We start from the raw sequence: 19,659 nt of genomic DNA on the forward strand, positions 1-19,659 counted from the left end.
GGCTAGCAAAATGTCCAGGAAGAAGGTGGGTCATGGGCCCCAGATTGAGGAGTAGCCGAATCAGTTTGTTTTGGGAGGTTTGGAGCCTGGTTTTCAGGGACACTTTGATGTTGGAATACCAGGAGGTGCTAGCATAGTCAAAGAGGGGCTGAACGAGGGCTCCAGCAAGCGTCCGGAGACAAAAGCAGACATTCTGCCCAAAAATCTTGTTCTCTGATTGACTTTTTTGATCACCTTAGTTGCCATACTATCACCAGACAGGTATTTGTCAAGAACACAGCCCAAATAGGTAATCTCTTCTTTGCTGGAGATTACTGTATTATCGACTGTGACCTTGAAATCATTAACATTTATCTCACGTAGAGAGTGTTTAGACCCAAAAAGAATCGATTCGGTTTTACCAAGATGTAGTGACAGTTTGTTATCGGTAAGCCAAGTACGGATTCTGGTGACCTCAGAGCTGAGAGCCTCCTCAACCTGCACTTTGTCCTCTCCCGAAATCAGGCACGTTGGGATTTTTTGTCCGGCCCCCCGAATTTTATTATAATTAAACCTCATTCATTAATGCTACAAACCCTTTCATGTAATGCTTTTTACATGTCATTTATACGAGTTCACACTGTGAGATGTTAGAACCCATCGTGGCCCGGACGGATCGCCCGCCCCTGCTCTAGCTCTAACGACTGAAGGAGTTGCCTCGGGAACGGATCAACCTGAACTACCTCAGTTTAAAGCACAAAAGAAGCCGCTGAGAGACAAACACCATCAGTGCCGTTCCGTGTTTGTGATAAAGTACCGTCTGGTTCATGTCTGCTCTGTTCCCTTTCACAGGTTGTGCTGACTCTCGGGTCACGTCGGACGCTTGCTGGATCCTGGAGAACAACGTTGCTGCTACTCCTCAACATCCTTTTCCTCGCTTTCTATCTTCCTTTGTTGCATCAAGCTGGAAGTGAAGCAGCACCGAGCCTCCAACCTGTGACGAGCTCGCTCTGCTTTCATCAGTAAACCATGGCAGGCCTTATTTGCTGGACTTGCGGTCAGGGTCGGGGGCCCCTCTCCGTGCTTCTCCTCCATGTCACCGCCACGCTGCTGTTGGAGGGCTGCTGCTACGCAGCCCCTTCCGGCCCAGAGTCTGACTCCTGCTTCACCCTAGTCCAGAGTCGCTTCTTTGGCTTCTTCCTGTCATCGTCGGCATTCCGCTCATTGCCCTGTTCTTGGACTCTGCAGAATCCGGACCCCCGCCGCTACACCATCTTCATCAAGGTAACCAAACCCACGGAGGACTGCGTGCCGTCGCAGCTCCGCACCTTCCAGTACGATTCCTTCCTGGAGCCCACGCGCACCTACCTGGGCATGGAGAGCTTTAACGAAGTGGTGAGGCTGTGTGACGCCTCCACCCCCGTGGCCTTTCTGGAGGCTGGAAAGCAATTCCTCCAAATGAGGAAGGGACCTCCTCAGGAAGGCACACCGATCGCCGCTGCCTCCGCGGGCCATTTCAGAACGGAGTACCTGGTGGTGGGAAAGCGCAACCCCAGCCAGGCAGCCTGTCAAATGCTGTGTCAGTGGCTGGAGGATTGTCTGGCCTCCAGCACATCCAGCAGGCCCTGCGGTATCATGCAGACGCCATGCTTGTGCTGGGAGCCCCCACCACGGCTCAGCGGGGGAGACAGCTGCTATCACAATGGAATGTATCTGGAAAACTGTTTACCTGCTGCTAAAGACATCGGAAAAGAGCTTCAAGGTGAGTCCGGGAGCGGCCCGGAAGCATTTCTAAAAGTATTCAAATGATTTCGATTTTCCCTAAATCCAAGCAGACAAGAATTATTCTTCGAGATGATTAACATTTGAGCAGAATTAGAACATTGAGAACATGCTTCACGTGACAAACAGGCTGCTTTGGCTGGAGTGGTGGAGAGAAAGAGAGAAAGAGACTGGAAGGTTTAGGGTTTCGTTGGATGTAAGCGAGCTCCGTGACCTTGTGAGGTCGGCTCCGTTGTGGTCTGGGGACGGACACTTGATCAGACACTGTGGAGAATCAGCCCTGAAATTGGATAGGTCAGGGGATGCTCAGACCAGGGCTGGGGGCTGAGGGATGATGCAAACAGAAGCTAAAGAGGAGCGAGGCGGACTCGTGATTGGCTAAGGCCCGCTGCCTTGTCCTGGCTCGCTTCCCCTCGTGGCCTGACATCTCTCTCCTGGCTTCTTCCGGACTGTGGCCGTAGGGATGGAACATTTCTCAGCTCGCCTTTCCCCCATAACCTTTCCACAGACGATTCCTCCCTCATTCCACTACTGCTCCCAACAAGCCGCTGGTCATATTCTCTCTGTCTCCTTCTTCCTCTTCTTTACAATCCGGCCTCACATTCACCCATTCACTCACCCATTCACTCACACTCCAGTGGCTGACTGCTGCCCCACCCACTGGGAGCAATTTGGGGTTCAGTGTCTTGCGTCTTATTTTCTGTTTGCACACCCATTTCCAGATTGCAGCGTTATTCTAAAAAATTGCTGACAATTGTAAATTGCATTGAAAATACAACAACGATTAAAAACAAACTTGTAACAACACAGAGTTTCTATTTCATCAATCAGGCTCCAGAGTATCAGGAGGTCTGTTTGACGCGACATGATTACAGCGTTTCTAAGATGAAAGAGCTTTGTGCACAGCTTTGGGCGCAGCTTCGGGCGCAGCTTCGGGCGCAGCTTCGGCTGCAGCTTCGGGCGCAGCTTCAGGCGCAGCTTCGGCTGCAGCTTCGGGCGCAGCTTCGGGCGCAGCCTCGGGCGCAGCTTCGGGCGCAGCTTCGGCTGCAGCTTCGGGCGCAGCTTCAGGCGCAGCTTCGGCTGCAGCTTCGGGCGCAGCTTCGGGCGCAGCCTCGGGCGCAGCTTCGGGCGCAGCTTCGGGCGCAGCTTCGGGCGCAGCTTCAGGCGCAGCTTCGGCTGCAGCTTCGGCTGCAGCTTCGGGCGCAGCCTCGGGCGCAGCTTCAGGTGCAGCTTTGGGCGCAGCCTCGGGCGCAGCTTCGGGCGCAGCTTCGGGCGCAGCTTCGGGCGCAGCTTCGGGTGCAGCTTCAGGTGCAGCTTCGGCTGCAGCTTCGGGCGCAGCTTTGGGCACAGCTTCGGGCGCAGCCTCGGGCGCAGCTTCAGGTGCAGCTTCGGCTGCAGCTTCGGGCGCAGCTTTGGGCACAGCTTCGGGTGCAGCTTCAGGCGCAGCTTCAGGCGCAGCTTCAGGCGCAGCTTCGGCTGCAGCTTCGGGCGCAGCCTCGGGCGCAGCTTCGGCTGCAGCTTCGGGCGCAGCTTCGGGCGCAGCTTCGGCTGCAGCTTCGGGCGCAGCTTCGGGCGCAGCTTCGGGTGCAGCTTCAGGCGCAGCTTCGGGTGCAGCTTCGGCCGCAGCTTCGGGCGCAGCTTCAGGTGCAGCCTCGGGTCGCAGCAGGTCTGTTCACACAAAGTCACACATGGAACAACTCAACTGTGACGCTCAGTCCGGGAACGCTCGCCTGGACTTCGGCGCTCTCCCTCCGAGCTTTCAGTTTAACAGCTGCAGTAAATGTAAATGATGCATTTAAGCTCATTTGGGATGTCGGAACTTTAGAGCGTTGACTGAGTGAGGGGATCGTCTGAATGTTTATTTTTGGAAGAACCATTCCGTAGACTGCATATAATGTCCGATGGCCAGTACCAAGAATTAAATATCATCTGGCTTCACTTCCGAGTCCGGAGGTAAAGATTCGGAATCGCTCATCCTAAGCAAAGTATTGATTTATCCTCGTTTACAGAATGAAGGATTCTAACTTACGTCTTCTGTTGCCGATTATCTGTTTGCTATGTCAGCAGGAGTATTGATAGGGATGACCTCGTATTGATTCTAATGTGACCTTTAGATCAAATTTAGAAGGTGAAAGGATGCGGCGTTTCTTTTATTTAATTAAGCATTTAATACAAGTATATATAATGTCTCATATTTAATTGAATTAAACCGTAAAAATATTTGTAATATCTTTTAAAATGTAATTTTGATATTTCATCATGCCTTGATATTTCGCCGCTGAAGTCTCGGCTCCTGTGCGGCGTGAGAAAGCTGCAACCTTTAGGACGAGGACGCTGGCGACGGCCGGGCTATTTTTAGGCTGCTCTGACATTCACACGGACAAAGCTAAAGGTTTCGGGACTAATTATTACAAACCTCCAGCGTCCGCTTGTTTATGGGCGTCGATGTGGGATGTGGCGGCAGCAGGGAACCAAAGAGCGGAGCGTGAAAGCTCAGAGAAAGCCTCCGGAGACGACGGTGAAGGAGGACAGAGGCGGAGCCTCGGCACCAAAAAACAAAAAGAAACAAAGTAAAGCATCGTTTCAGATCCACAACATGTGTTGTTAAAGGGGACAGAAAGACGTGTGTGTGCTCCGTGTGAGCAAGGGGGTCAGAACCCCCCCCCTCGCTGTGATGGAGAGGAGAGCAGCTAAAACAGAGAAGACGCAGGACGACGAAATGGGACTTTCATTTCTTCCTCCGGCTGCCGGCAGATGTTTGCAGCTGTGGAAGATGAATGTGAGTCCTGGAGCAGGCCGAATGCGTTAGCGCCTCTTATGCCCCACCCAGAACGCTGGTGCAGCCACACACTGGGCCCTCATGACTGGACAGGGGAGTGTGTGTGTGTGTGTGTGTGTTCACCGTGGAGGGGGCTGCCCCCCCGCTGCTGTGGAGGTCGCTGTGTCGGCGTGGAAGATCCTTTCAGCCTGTTTGGGACGTTCCAGCTGCGGCGACCACGGCGGCGCCTTCCCCTTCCTCCCTCTCCGCGTGATGCACGTATTAGTGTGTGGTTGTTCTCGGGGGGAAACGTACTTTCGTTGTGTGTTGCAGTGTAATGATAAAAATAAAAGCATTTCATTTCATGCAGGAAGGCTATTTGTGACGATGACTTGTGTTGTTGCTTTGGGGTTCCGTCCTCACAGGGAACAGCTCCGTGGTTCAGAACGGCGCTTATCCTCTCTGACGAGGCCGAAGTCATTGATCTGGGATGAGGAATGACTGATGACCTCAGAAATGAGCCCCTGATGTCTGTGAAGTCTCGTCAATATCGAGCTTCAAATTATGCTTGGAGACTCTCCTCGAGTTCATTTCACGAGCTCCAAATGTTTGTCCTTCGCCTCCTTCGGGATTCTGTGATGTTTAATTTAAAAACAAGTACTGTTATGTTTGCCTTTTTTTGCGCAGGCTGTGTGAAAGGGGCTAAAATGATTTCCCAAGTCAAAGTCATCCAATTGACAATTCTCATTGACGAATTAAAATACGAATGAAACGAGATCACATTACATTCTAACTTGAACCTTTTTGATTTAAAGAAAATGAAATGCACTTTTTTCCCCAAACACACTGTCCTAAATAATAATAACAACAACAACAACAATAATAATAATAACAATATAATAGTAATAATAATATAATAATGATAATAATAACAACAACAACAAAAATTGTAATAATAATAACAACAATATAATAGTAATAATAATAATATAATAATGATAATAACAATAATAACAATAATATAATAATGATAATAATAACAACAACAACAATAATACTAATAATATTTGACCTGAACTATTTCCAGTAAGAGTAGAAATTAAAATTCTTTCTGAAATACCATCTGCAGCACGAAGCTGCCTCCAGCATTTGGCAACATCTGTTTTTCACAAGGTTGTTCAGGCAGATAAGAAAATATTGCCCATAAGCAGTCCGCTCTGGAGTGGAACAACGACGCTGATATAAACGGCAGAATAATGCAGATTCATTTCCTCTTGGTGTGTCGGCTTGAATCTCACCAGAACATCAAAATATGAAACAGAAACTGGAACCTTTTAAATATAATATACAATGAATCAGCTGAACTCACATACGATTGCATATGATTTTGGATTCTGTGGGGGGTTTTCAGATCAATATCCATAAATATACCCTATATGGCATGCCGTTCAGGAACTTATTATATATATATATGAAAAGTGAGGTCTGAGAATATGGACCAAACTCTGGAATATATATATGAAAAGTATGAGAATATGGACCGAACTCCGGAATATATATTTTGATATATATATTCAGAAATTTCCATATATATATTCAGACATTTTCATATATATATTCAGAAATTTCCATATATATATTCAGACATTTCAATATATATATTCAGACATTTCAATATATATATTCAGAAATTTCGGTGCATGGGAATATATATATGGAAACCGCGGTGTAGTGGTCTCACCCCCCGCGGTCCGGGTTCGATTCCCGGTCGGGGAGTACAAGTACAGTCACACAGTAGCATGTACTACAGTACAAGTACAGTCAAACAATAGCATGTATTACAGTACAAGTACAGTCAAATAGTAGTATGTATTACAGTACAAGTACAGTCAAGCAATAGTATGTATTACAGTACAAGTACAGTCAAACATCCTGTCTAAGAGGAGCATTTCAAAAGCCCTTGCGGTCTTGTTTGCGTTGAAAGTCCTTAGTACATAAATCATCGACAATTAACAATACAAATTTAACAATACAAATAAAAATAAAACCAATATTAAATTACTCGATTTATATAAAATAACATTAGAAAAATAAAAAATAATAAAAATAATTTTACACCACAGATGCAAACTTACAATAAATCACACCACAGATGTAAAATGACAATGAATGACATTAAATTCCATAAATTACCAAGACACTTAATATATGCAACGTAGGTGGATAAAAAAAGGGGGGGGGGGGTTGATCCGGAGAGAGTCGTGATGACTATCTCCGTTTCTGTCCCCCTAAAAGGTGTATTTTTAGGGCCGTTTTGAAGGAGGCCAAAGAGGTGCATGTTTTGAGGGCAGAAGTCAAACAGTTCCACCCTTGGGGGGCAGTATTATAAAAAGATGATTTACCCATGTTAGTCCTATAGGAGGGGGTAATCAGGTTGTTGGGGGTAAACAGGTTTTTAATTTTGGAATCATGTCTTATATTTTTGTATTTATATTACCGTATTGGCCCGAATATAACACGACCCCGGATATAATACGACCCCCTCTTTTTCAAGACTCAAGTTTGAGAAAATACTTTTTGAACACCAAATTCTATTTTTATACAGAAATTAATTACGGTACATCTGAACAGTAAAAATTATTATAACAATAAATTCGAGAGAAAAAGCATGTTATTTTGCCACATTCAATTCATGCAAAAACTGTCTCACAGCTTAATATCTGAACATTTAAATATGTGAACTAAAGTGCAATCACATTTGTAAATGAATGGCTTCTGGTTTTTAAAATGTAAATAAACCAATCTACTGTGATAAAACAACAAAATTTCAATAACTGCATTAACCATCAAAGTGAAGTCTAACTGGGGGGATCATTGTTCTCCAGCGCCTCCGGGGTTAACTTCCAGACTTCACGCTGGGGACGAAGGCTGAAGTGCAGCAACACAAGATGGACGCCGGCCAGACGTGCTGAATCACTGAAGCTGCTTTATTTTACTTGCACTGTTAAACAAAACTCCGTTTCCTCCTATCGCTCGCATATCTCTGTCTCCTAGTTCTCTCTGTTGCTGCTCTGCGCGCTCTCTCTCTCTCTCTCACACACTCGCTCACTCAGGCGGGACACGCCCCAGCTGGACACGTGCACACACACACATCCACACAGACACATCTCACAACATATGAATAAGGAAAAACATCGCAATAAAATAATGATAGGCGTTTGCTTTGGCCTGGGGAGTTCAGTTCACCATTCGTTGTAACGATATCTGGCGCCATCTAGCGTTCAGAATGGGTATAATGTCTAGACCCCGAATATAACACGATCCGACTTTTTCAGCCTAATTTCAATGCTAAAAACATCGTGTTATATTCGGGCCAATACGGTAAGTGTTTTTATTCATTTACCGTATTTTCGCGACCTTATGACACACCTGCTGATTCGGCGCAGTCTCATTAACGGCTGATTTTTCGGTATTTTAAACATACAAAGGGCGCGCGGATCAAAAGGCGCCGGCATGATAGGTGCGCAAATTAAAGCAGGAGCAAATCTGAGTTTGGTACTCACATCTTTAATCGTCATCAAACAAGCATACTAGTGCGCGTTTTCAAAAATAGAGCAGGAGCAAAACAGAGTCATTAATCAAACCCATCAAAGTCCTCATCCTCTGTTTCTGTAGTGAACAGCTGCGCTAGATCTCCGTCAAACGTGCCGGGTTCCCTTTCTTCATTGTCAGTCACTTTCCGTGCCGTGCAGCACCTCGGAAATGATGTTGGCTTTTGTGAAGGCTCGAACAACAATGCTAGCAGACACGTTAGCCCAAGTATCGACAATCCATTCACAAACTGTGGCGTAACAAAAGGCTCCTGACCATAAGACTATGGTGAAGGACAGCACCGGTACGTATCACTCCGCGAGGCTCCTGACTATAATACTATGTTGAAGGACAGCACCGGTACGTATCACTCTGTGAGGCCCCTCACCATAATACTATGTTGAAGGACAGCACCGGTACGTATCACTCCGAGAGGCTCCTGACTATAATACTATGTTGAAGGACAGCACCGGTACGTATCACTCTGTGAGGCCCCTCACCATAATACTATGTTGAAGGACAGCACCGGTACGTATCACTCCGAGAGGCTCCTGACTATAATACTATGTTGAAGGACAGCACCGGCACGTATCACTCCACGAGGCTCCTGACTATAATACTATGTTGAAGGACAGCACCGGTACGTATCACTCCGCGAGGCTCCTGACTATAATACTATGTTGAAGGACAGCACTGGTACGTATCACTCCGCGAGGCTCCTGATCATAATACTATGTTGAAGGACAGCACCGGTACGTATCACTCCGCGAGGCTCCTGACTATAATACTATGTTGAAGGACAGCACCGGTACGTATCACTCCGAGAGGCTCCTGACTATAATACTATGTTGAAGGACAGCACCGGTACGTATCACTCCACGAGGCTCCTGACTATAATACTATGTTGAAGGACAGCACCGGTACGTATCACTCCGCGAGGCTCCTGACTATAATACTATGTTGAAGGACAGCACCGGTACGTATCACTCTGCGAGGCTCCTGACTATAATACTATGTTGAAGGACAGCACCGGTACGTATCACTCTGCGAGGCTCCTGACTATAATACTATGTTGAAGGACAGCACCGGTACGTATCACTCCGCAAGGCTCCTGACTATAATACTATGTTGAAGGACAGCACCGGTACGTATCACTCCGCGAGACTCCTGATTATAATACTATGTTGAAGGACAGCACCGGTACGAATCACTCCGCGAGGCTCCTGACTATAATACTATGTTGAAGGACAGCAGAAGGACTCTCCTATGTCCGCCTTCAAACAACACATAGGACACGCGGCACATTTTCAATTTGAAAATATAAGACTTTTAGGTGCGCTTAATGGTCGTGAAAATACGGTATGTATATATATATATATATATATATATTAATTGTGGCAGTTTGGTGTTTGTGTTAACAGTGACCACCAGCATCATTGTTAACCCGGAGGACACTGCTGGAAATTGGATTACTGTGGGTTGAAGATAGAGACGAAGAAGAGGAGGAAGACGAGTGCATCAGCAGCGAGAGAAGAAGGAATGGCAGAGTTTAGGACAGAGTAGAGACTCTGAATGTTGGGACGATGACGGGAAAAGCTAGAGAGCTGGTGGACATGATGAGGAGGAGGAGGAAGGTTGATGTGTGTCCAGGAGACCAGGAGGAAAGGAGGCAAGGCTAGAAGCTGAGGAGCAGGATTCAAGTTGTTTATAACAGAGGAGAGGAAAGAGGAATGGAGGAGTTATCTTGAAGGAGGAGTTGGTGCAGAGTGTTCTAGAGGAGAAGGAGAAGTTCTTACGCTCCACAGGTAGGAGGTGAGTTAGAGGAGAAGGAGAACTTCTTACGCTCCACAGGTAGGAGGTGAGTTAGAGAAGGAGAAGTTCTTACGCTCCACAGGTAGGAGGTGAGTTAGAGGAGAAGGAGAAGTTCTTACGCTCCACAGGTAGGAGGTGAGTTAGAGGAGAAGGAGAAGTTCTGGAGGGACTTAGATGAAGTGGTTCAGAGCATCCTAGCAGTGAGAGAGTCCTGATTGGAGCAGACCTCAATGGGCGTGTTGGTGAAGGAAATAGAGGAGATGAAGAAGTGATGGACAAGTTTGGTATTCAGGACAGGAACCTGGAAGGACAGATGCTGGTGGACTTTACCAAAAGGAGGGACATGGCAGTAGTTAACACTTATTTCCAGAAGAGACTAGGACATAGGGTGACCTACAAGAGTGGAGGGAGGAGCACCAGGTGGACGACATCTTGTGTAGACGGAGCAGTTTAAAGGAGGTTGGTGACTGTAAGGTCGTGGTAGGAGAGAGTGTAGCCAGCCAGTATAGGCTGGTGGTGAGGAAGAGGAAGAGGACGAAGGCAGAGCAGAAAACAAAGTGGTGGAGGCTGAAGAACAAAGAGTGTTGTGTGGCTTTCAGGGAAGAGGTGAGACAGACTCTGGGTGGACAAGAGAGGCTTCCAGAAGAAGGGAGACAAACAGAGTTGTAGAAACTACAGGAGGATAAAGCTGATGAGTAACGATGAAGTTATGGGAAAAGGTGGTTGAGGACAGAAGTAAGTATTTGTGAGCAGCAGTATGGCTTTATGCCGAGGAAGAGTACCACAGACGCAATGTTAGCGTTGAGGCTAGCAATGTAGAAGTACAGGGAAGGTCAGGAGGAGCTGCATCGTGTCTTCATAGATCTAGAGAAAGCCTAGGACAGGGTGCCCAGAGAGGAACTGTAGTACTGCATGAGGTACTGTAGTACTGCATAAGGAAGTCTGGAGGGACAGAGAAGTATGTCAGAGTAGTTCAGGACATGTATGACAGTTGTAGGACAGCAGTGAAGTGTGCAGTAGGAGTAACAGGGGAGTTCAGTGTCGAGGTGGGATGCACCAGGGATCAGCTCTGAGCCCCTTTGTGTTTGCCATGGTGATGGATAGACTAACAGATGAGGTGAGACAGGAAGCTCCTCTGAATATGATGTTTGCAGATGACATTGTGATCTGCAGGTAGAGGAGAATCTAGAGAAGTGGAGGTCTGCTCTAGAAAAGAGAGGAATGAAGGTGAGCAGGAGTAAAACAGAGTACATGTGTGTACATGAGAAGGTCCCAGGGGGGACAGTGAAGCTACAAGGAATAGACGTAAAGAAGGGAGAGGACTTCAGGTACCTCGGGTCAACAGAGCAGAGTGATGGAGAGAATGTGGAAAGGAGGTGAAGAATCGTGTGCAGGCAGGCTGGAACGGGGGAGGAAAGTATCAGGTGTGCTCTGTGATAGGACGAAGGGACAGGTCTACAAGACAGTGGTGAGGACAGCCATGATGGACGGCTTAGAGACAGTGGTGAGGACAGCCATGATGGACGGCATAGAGACAGTGGCTACGAGGACAAGACAGGAGGCGGAGCTAGAAGTGGAGGAGATGAAGATGCTGAGGTTCTCCTTTGGAGGAACGAGGTTGGACAGGATTAGAAATGAGACAATAAGAGGGACAGTGAAGGATAGACATTTTGGAGACATGGTCAGACCATACGTTGATGGTTTGGACATGCCCAGAGGAGAGACAGGGACTATATCTGTAGAAGGATGCTGAGGACGGAACTGCCAGGGAACAGGACTAGAGGACGACCCAGGAGAAGAGACATGGACGTAGTGAGGGAGGACATGAGAGTGGCTGGTGTTGGGGAGGACGATGCAAAGGACAGGGTGAAGTGGAGAAAGTTGATTTGCTGTGGCGACCCCTCAGGGGACAAGAAGAAAGTACAGTAGTAGTAGTAGAAAAGAATATCTCTCATGTCTGCCATTTTGTACTTTGCCGACTTACGTCCATTCTGACTGACGACCAGGTGACTGGAACGGATCTTGGATAGTATGTGTAAATACAGAGTATAAGAATATTGATCATGAAATGGTGTACACTGTTTTTGGTCTCATCAGTGTTGCAAGCAGTACTATACTGAATATATATATATATATATATATATATATACACAGTAGTTCCTCGATATAATGCGGTTCATTTTCCACGACTTCGCTGCTTCGCGGAGTTTTTTAGTGCAATTTCAGATTTTTTTTTTGCACTTGAATGCGCCTTGAAACGGCGCAAGACGAAGGGGCGCGTTTGGAGGAACTGTGAAATACGCGCGAGTTGCTATTAATAACTTCTTATGTGTTCAACCTCGTAGGTTGATCATTAAAATTAAATTTGTTATTTCTAAAAGCTATCATGTTTATTTGTTAAGCGTTTGTTTTATAGCGCTCTTATTCTCTGTGTAAAAAGAGGCTTTTATTTTGTAGGAGCATAAACGTCACGTCCCTTTTGGGTTTCGTTTCTTCCTGTTGATACATGTAGCCGCTGCCGTTCCGCTGTGCTAGGCTATCCAATAAAGCAGCATGAGAGGCTAAAGACAGCACGAGTAGAATATTTGTTCTTCTGCACTCCAAGCGGCTCTTTCCTCGACCTGCACGCCTTAACATTATTAACAGGAAAACGTTTACTGTACGTACTATATATTTATATTTCTCAAACAAACGTTTAGTTCTGAAAAGGTTTTGATCTTTGGTTTCATTCTATAATACTGAAACAATCTATTTAGATTAATGCCTGACTGTTAAACGTGTATAAAGTGTGTGGTGAGGGGTTTTACAGCCTTAAAACATTTATGTACATGTATAATAATTGTAAAAAAATAAAGATTACTACATTGCGGATTTCACTTATTGCGAGTTGTTTTTGGAACGTAACCCCCGCGGAAAATGAGGGACTACTGTATATATATATATATGGATAGAGAGAGCGAATAGCCCGGGAGCTTGAGGGTTCTGCCCACATTCTCTCCAGCTCTTCCTTTTCTGTCTTGATCTGGAAGTCTCAATGTCCTCTTGGAGGGGTGTTGTTTCCTCCTGGAGGACAAGGACAAGGACTAGTGAGCATCAAGGCCTTGACCCTCGTCCTCCTTCCTTCCACTTTGCGTACAGCCTCAGGGTGCTGGACTTATGGTGAAACCCTCCGTTCATGTAAGGAGCCTTCTTGTCTTGATATCGGTAGCTGTCCTGCACATCTCTTATGTTGCCTTCAGGTAGATTAACCCCTTCACTTGTGATCATCTTCCCTCTTCTAGATACCATTCGGCCACACTTATCAAGTCATTCTAGGATGACTGATGCCGCTGCATTTATCAGCTGATTGGTCTCAGTGATGTTCACGGCAGGGATACTTAGCAGTGCTGTGTTCACACCCTCCAGTAGATATTCTGGTGGTACTTTGTTACTTAGCCTTGGCAAGTAGGAGGCCTTTGAGTTCCCCAAGGACTTCATGATATCCTCTGACAGGTCAGGTGCTCTTCTAAGCTGCTCTGCTCTTCGGGCTTGGTACCCAATCTCGATGTTTGGCGGTGATGAAACTACACCCAACTTGACCTGGCGTCCTGGCTCCCCCTTGCCTTTGTACTTTAGATGAGGCACATTGTGCCTCATGAATCTCTAACTGCGATAGCAACTTCTTCATGAGAATATTTGAACATTGAGCTAGTACTTGTTTCTTGCTCCGTGTGGATGTGGGGTTTCGAAGCAAACATTCTTCCCTCGTTATCTGCATGTAACCCCTGTCGCTGGGGTTGCTAACGTAGTAGCACTCCGTCAACGCCTTGTTCTCCGACCTGCTCCACCTATGTCTTGTTCCAGGAGCCAACTTGTCAACAGATAAAGCTTTGTGTCTAAATGACAAGAGGTGAACATGCTTTAACTTTGTGTGAGTTTAGAGCAGTGTTTCCCAACCAGTGTGCACACTAGTGTGCCGTGGGAAATTATCTAATATCACCTAATTAACCATTGTCGGGGGTCTGTGCTGTAATAAAGTGTGGTAGGACGAAAACCACATTGCTCCTCCTGAATGCTATCTGGTGGACACTCCTCTCCAGTACCCCTGAATAGACCTTACCGGGGAGGCTGAGGAGTGTGATCCCTCTGTAGTTGGAACACACCCTCCGGTCCCCCTTCTTATAAAGAGGGACCACCACCCCGGTCTCCCAATCCAAAGGCACTGCCCCCGATGTCCATGCGATGTTGCAGAGTCGTGTCAACCATGACAGCCCTACAACATCCAGAGCCTTAAGGGACTCCGGGCGGATCTCATCCACCCCTGGGGCCACCGAGGAGCTTTTTAACTACCTCGGCCCCAGAGATAGAGGAGCTCATCCCCAGAGTCCCCAGGCCCTGCTTCCTCACTGGAAGGCATGTCGGTGGGATTGAGGAGGTCTTCGAAGTAGTCCCTCCACCGATCTACGACGTCTCGAGTCGAGGTCAGCAGCGCACATCCCCATTAAATTCAGTTTTATTTCTATAGCGCCAGATCACAACATAAAGTCATCTCAAGGCACTTTACAGGATCAGCAGGGAAACACAGAACCCAACTTGACCCACAAGAGCAAGCACTCTGGCAACGGAGGCAAGGAAAAACTTCCCTTTAACGGGCAGAAACCTTGGACAGAACCTAGGCTCATGGTGGACGGCCATCTGTCTGACTGGCTGGGTTGAGAGAGAGAGCGAGAGAGAGAGAGAGAGAGAGAATGGCAGCTCAGAAGAGAGTCAAAACAAGGAAATGGATATAGAAGTGATAGCGAGACAGAGACAAAGACAAAAACAAGATGTATAAGACTGGAAATGCTAATGCCGGCGACGTGGACATCAGTGTTTAGGGCCACAGGTCCAGGTTCTGCAGCACCACGGACAGAAGGACAGAGACAGAAAGAGGGACAAAGAGAGGGAGAGAGCGAGATTACTGACATATACCGTATTTTCCGGATTATAAATCGCGGTTTTTTTCATAGTTTGGTCGGGGGTGCGACTTATAAATCGGAGCGACTTATATATGCTTTTTTTACAAAATCTGTGAGCGCAGAGACAGTAGCCTACACATTTCTATAACAGGTGTTACAGGGAACTCTGTGACCCGTCAGAATCTGTCGCGGTTTCTGGAGGTTCAGAGTTATCTGTCACACCTGTTATCTAAAAACACAAATTAGAAGGGCTGATTGAAAATGGCGCCGAAAAGAAAGTCATATTCCGCGGCTTACAAGCTTCAGATAGTGAAATATGGAGCCGAAAACGGCAATCGAGCAGCAGAAAGAAAGTTTGGAGTGAGCGAAAAACTTGTAAGGGACTGGCGAAAAGCGGAGGTTACGCTTACTGAAATGAAGAAAACAAAGAAAGCTAATCGCGGGCGACAAGCTAGGTGGCCGCAGTTGGAGGAACGAGTTCACGCATGGGTGCTTGAACAACGTGCTGCTGGGAGAGGTTTGTCAACGGTGCAGTTGCGTCTCCGCGCCCAGGTGGTTGCCAAGGAGGTGAATATAAACGGCTTTGCGGGAGGACCTTCTTGGTGTTACCGCTTCATGCAGCGCAAACGCCTCTCTATCAGAGCTAGGACGACACTGTCCCAAAAACTGCCAGCGGACTTCCAAGCCAAGGTTGACAGTTTCCGCGCGTTCATTGAAAAGCATGTAAGTGATCACAACGTGACACTGGATCATATTATTAACATGGACGAGGTCCCCCTCACTTTTAACATCCCCATGGGCCGAAGTGTTGCAGAGAAAGGGCAAAAAAGTGTGAATATCGTTACAACTGGTCATGAGAGATCACACTTCACAGTGGTGCTGGCATGTTGTGGAGACGGATCAAAACTGCCACCGATGGTCATTTTCAAACGAAAAACCATGCCAAAAATCCAATCCTCCTCAGTTGAAGTCGCCGTGAACGCGAAAGGGTGGATTGATCAAGAAATGATGAACTTGTGGCTTACAAAGTGCTACAATAAGCGACCGGATGGCTTCTTTAGAGCACGCAAAGCTCTGCTTGTGATGGATAGCATGAGAGCGCACATCACACCACAGTTAAAAAATAAATTAAAAGTTCTCAACTCCATACCTGCCATCATCCCTGGAGGCTTAACCAAAATACTCCAGCCACTTGATATCTCCGTGAATAGGAGCTTTAAGTCAGTTTTGCGTAACCTGTGGGAGCAGTGGATGACGGATGGAGAGCACAGCTTCACGGCAACCGGGAGAATGCGCCATGCAACTTTCCTGGAAGTCATTGAATGGATCGACAAAGCATGGGCTTCAGTGACAACCGCAACCATCCTGTCGGGATTCAGAAAGGCTGGAATAATTGGAACTGCAACTGACGACGAGTCTGATGTACGCGACGTAGAAGAGGAAGCGGCGTCTTGTCTACCTGCCGAGTTGGGGGAGTTGTTCAAAAGTGACACCGAGGATGAAGATTTCCTTGGATTTCGTGATTCGGAATAAAACCTGATATTTTGGTAAACGTGTTAGCATGTTCTTTGTGCTATATGTTGTTTGGTGTTGGATTTTATCAAATAAATTTTCCCCAAAAATGCGACTTATCCTCCAGTGCGACCTATATATGTTTTTTTCTTCTTAATTATGCATTTTTTGGCTGGTGCGACCTACAATCCGGAGCGACGTATAATCCAAAAAATACGGTATTTACAACATGAATAACCAGAGAGGGAGGAGCTCAGTGTGTCATGTGAGGTTCACAGGAAATGTAGACCGATAAAGAAAACATAAATCATTTATTTCCCTTACGTGTCAAATTCCGTAACGTTCTTGTTTTGTAGTTCAGTGTGTTAACAATGTTTGCTTCTTGACTGAAACTTTGTGCCAGTGGATAAATGATGTGTTTTGCAGGTTGTTGACATGGCAGAAAAGTAGGTTCCGTATCGTCCAATGCTAGCGAGAAAGAAAAATGTTACACAAAGGTGAAAGTTTGTTATCTCTTTACGCAATTAAAGCCAATGAAAGAAGCAACACTCACCTGGGGTGTAGGTTATTATCCAAGGAGGTGGGACTCCAAAGCACCTCTGAAATTAACAAAGACATCTTTTAAATCCGTGACCTCACTGCTCTTTGTTGCATGTTGCATGTTCTGAGACCGAGGACACGCAACAGACTGTAATGTCAGTGAGAGGCCAGTGGAGGAACTGACTGGCCCCTTGTGGCTGCCCACCAATGGACGGCCTATTTCAGGTCCCTCTCCACGCAGCCGGGGGGGGCTATTAAACATTCATGCTTTCATTAAGCAATTTACCACTGCGACTGACCAGGTGACGATAAAGAACTGCCATCCAGGACGAGCATGGGAGGCTGACAGGTGTGTGTACATGTGTGTGTACAGGTGTGTGTACAGGTGTGTGTACATGTGTGTGTACATGTGCATGTCCTGTGTGAGGCCATTCATTTCCCACCATCACCATCCTCTCCCGAATCCAACCATGGAGATTTGGGAGAGGACAAGCCAAACCTTTTGCCCCCCTCCATCTGTGACTGAAGGAGAACAGCTTATGGTTGATGTCAAGACTTGATAGGAAGTCCTCTGTAATCTCCGGCGTCTGTCTGTCCGTCCGTCTGCTAGCAAGAGAACTCAAAAGCTTCTGGAAGTATCTGGATGAAACTTTCAGGAAATGTTGGGAGGCAGGAGCAGATGATGACATTGTGGTGATGATGAGAAGAGATCCTGGGCCCGAGATCACTTTGACATTTTTATTTGAAACAGTCATGTAGGGTGGGGGTCTCTATCTCACCACCGAATTTCATCTGGATTGGATCCAGAATGAGGTGAAAATATGACATTTTAACACTAAACCCCTTTTATGGATTCAAGAATCAGTTAAAAATAAACATCAACTCTGATTCACGGTGACTTTTCATGTTGGTGTATAAAGATACCAGAACAATCTAGAACCTTTTGGTGCTGATCCAGATCACCATGTGGACGGTGTAGATCCAGTTAGGAGGGGAACGAGCTGCTTGGGGGAGGTCTGCGCTCTCTGAGTCCTTTTCTCGTTCTGTTCACGACACTCTTTTCTCTATTTTACGCATCACACATATTTCATAGAGGAATCAAGGAGATCTACAACCCTTTTGCTCTCTGTATGGCGCTCGATTGTTGAGAGACTGCATTGTCCCTTTGAAGCTGAGAACTAGAAGGTGTGTTCACGTTGCCAGACTTCCTTGGATTTGAGGATATTTAATGGGAGTACGACTGTCGTTGCTCAGATTTGATGTCTTGGACAGTAAAGATGAATGTTTTCGATTGCGTTGAACTCTACCATTTTATGGCTGCTGTGTGCCAGAGATGGTTGTCAGTGCGTGTGTGTGCGTGTGTGTGTGTGTGTGTGCGTGTCCTTGTTAAGAACAGGTGGTGGCTCTGCAGGATGGCTACTCTCCTTGGTGATATCACCAGGAATGACACCCAGAGGTGACACACTGTCAAAACGCTCACCCATAGCGCACACACACGCACACACACACACACACACACACACACACTATAAGCTGAAGCAGGTCCAAGAAAAGAACTTATGACAGCAAAGATGTTCTTTATATTTTTCCAACAATACACAAACACATACACAGAGAAAATATACAGACAACAATAACACCTTTTTCTTTAAAGTTACACATGAATAGATTACTGTTTGAAGTCCAACATAAACACACAGTATCCCTCACTCGGGGTCTCAAAATAACACAGCAACAAAAGTCCATTGTGTGGAATTGGGGGACTTGTTGTATTCATTGTTAAAAAAACTGCCAATCTGTCTGGCCCTCTTACATTTATGGCAACAGATGAGCAAATTAATGTAAATGAATGATTTAGAGCCGCATTCCCCTCCTGAGGCGCGGGACGGTTAGCCAGAATTATCATCAAGCTGACTGTTCTTCGAACTTACTTTGATAATCTTAAATGGAAATATCTTAAAGGTCCCAGATTCTACACTTTTTACACAAGTTAACGCAGTTCTCAGACACTTCTATGACAATTTTATGTCTCAAACAGCTGCTGCAGGACAGCGTCCCTCATTTCTGTCTCAAACAGATGCTGCAGGACAGCGTCCCTCTTCTATGTCTCAAACAGATACTGCAGGACAGCGTCCCTCATTTCTGTCTCAAACAGATGCTGCAGGACAGCGTCCCTCATTTCTGTCTCAAACAGATGCTGCAGGACAGCGTCCCTCATTTCTGTCTCAAACAGATGCTGCAGGACAGCGTCCCTCATTTCTGTCTCAAACAGATGCTGCAGGACAGCGTCCCTCATTTCTGTCTCAAACAGATGCTGCAGGACAGCGTCCCTCATTTCTGTCTCTAACAGATGCTGCAGGACAGCGTCCCTCATTTCTGTCTCACACAGATGCTGCAGGACAGCGTCCCTCATTTCTGTCTCAAACAGATGCTGCAGGACAGCGTCCCTCATTCCTGTCTCAAACAGATGCTGCAGGACAGCGTCCCTCATTTCTGTCTCAAACAGATGCTGCAGGACAGCGTCCCTCTTTTCTGTCTCAAACAGATGCTGCAGGACAGCGTCCCTCATTTCTGTCTCACACAGATGCTGCAGGACAGCGTCCCTCATTTCTGTCTCACACAGATGCTGCAGGACAGCGTCCCTCATTTCTGTCTCAAACAGATGCTGCAGGACAGCGTCCCTCATTTCTGTCTCACACAGATGCTGCAGGACAGCGTCCCTCATTTCTGTCTCAAACAGATGCTGCA

The 19,659-nt window shown here is 46.6% G+C and overlaps 1 protein-coding gene across 1 annotated transcript in view; it reads left to right on the forward strand.

Moving 5' to 3' along the window:
* The first annotated feature begins 1,008 nt into the window (after positions 1-1,008).
* adgrb1a (adhesion G protein-coupled receptor B1a) overlaps positions 1,009-19,659 on the forward strand; it is a 179,840-nt gene continuing 161,189 nt past the window's right edge. Inside the window, exon 1 of the mRNA XM_068760530.1 lies at positions 1,009-1,741. Coding sequence (XP_068616631.1) covers positions 1,009-1,741 — 733 coding nt within the window. The remainder of the gene's footprint in view (positions 1,742-19,659) is intronic.

The sequence above is a fragment of the Brachionichthys hirsutus genome, chromosome 3 (assembly GCF_040956055.1).
Source record: "Brachionichthys hirsutus isolate HB-005 chromosome 3, CSIRO-AGI_Bhir_v1, whole genome shotgun sequence".
In the NCBI taxonomy this organism is placed as follows: domain Eukaryota; kingdom Metazoa; phylum Chordata; class Actinopteri; order Lophiiformes; family Brachionichthyidae; genus Brachionichthys; species Brachionichthys hirsutus.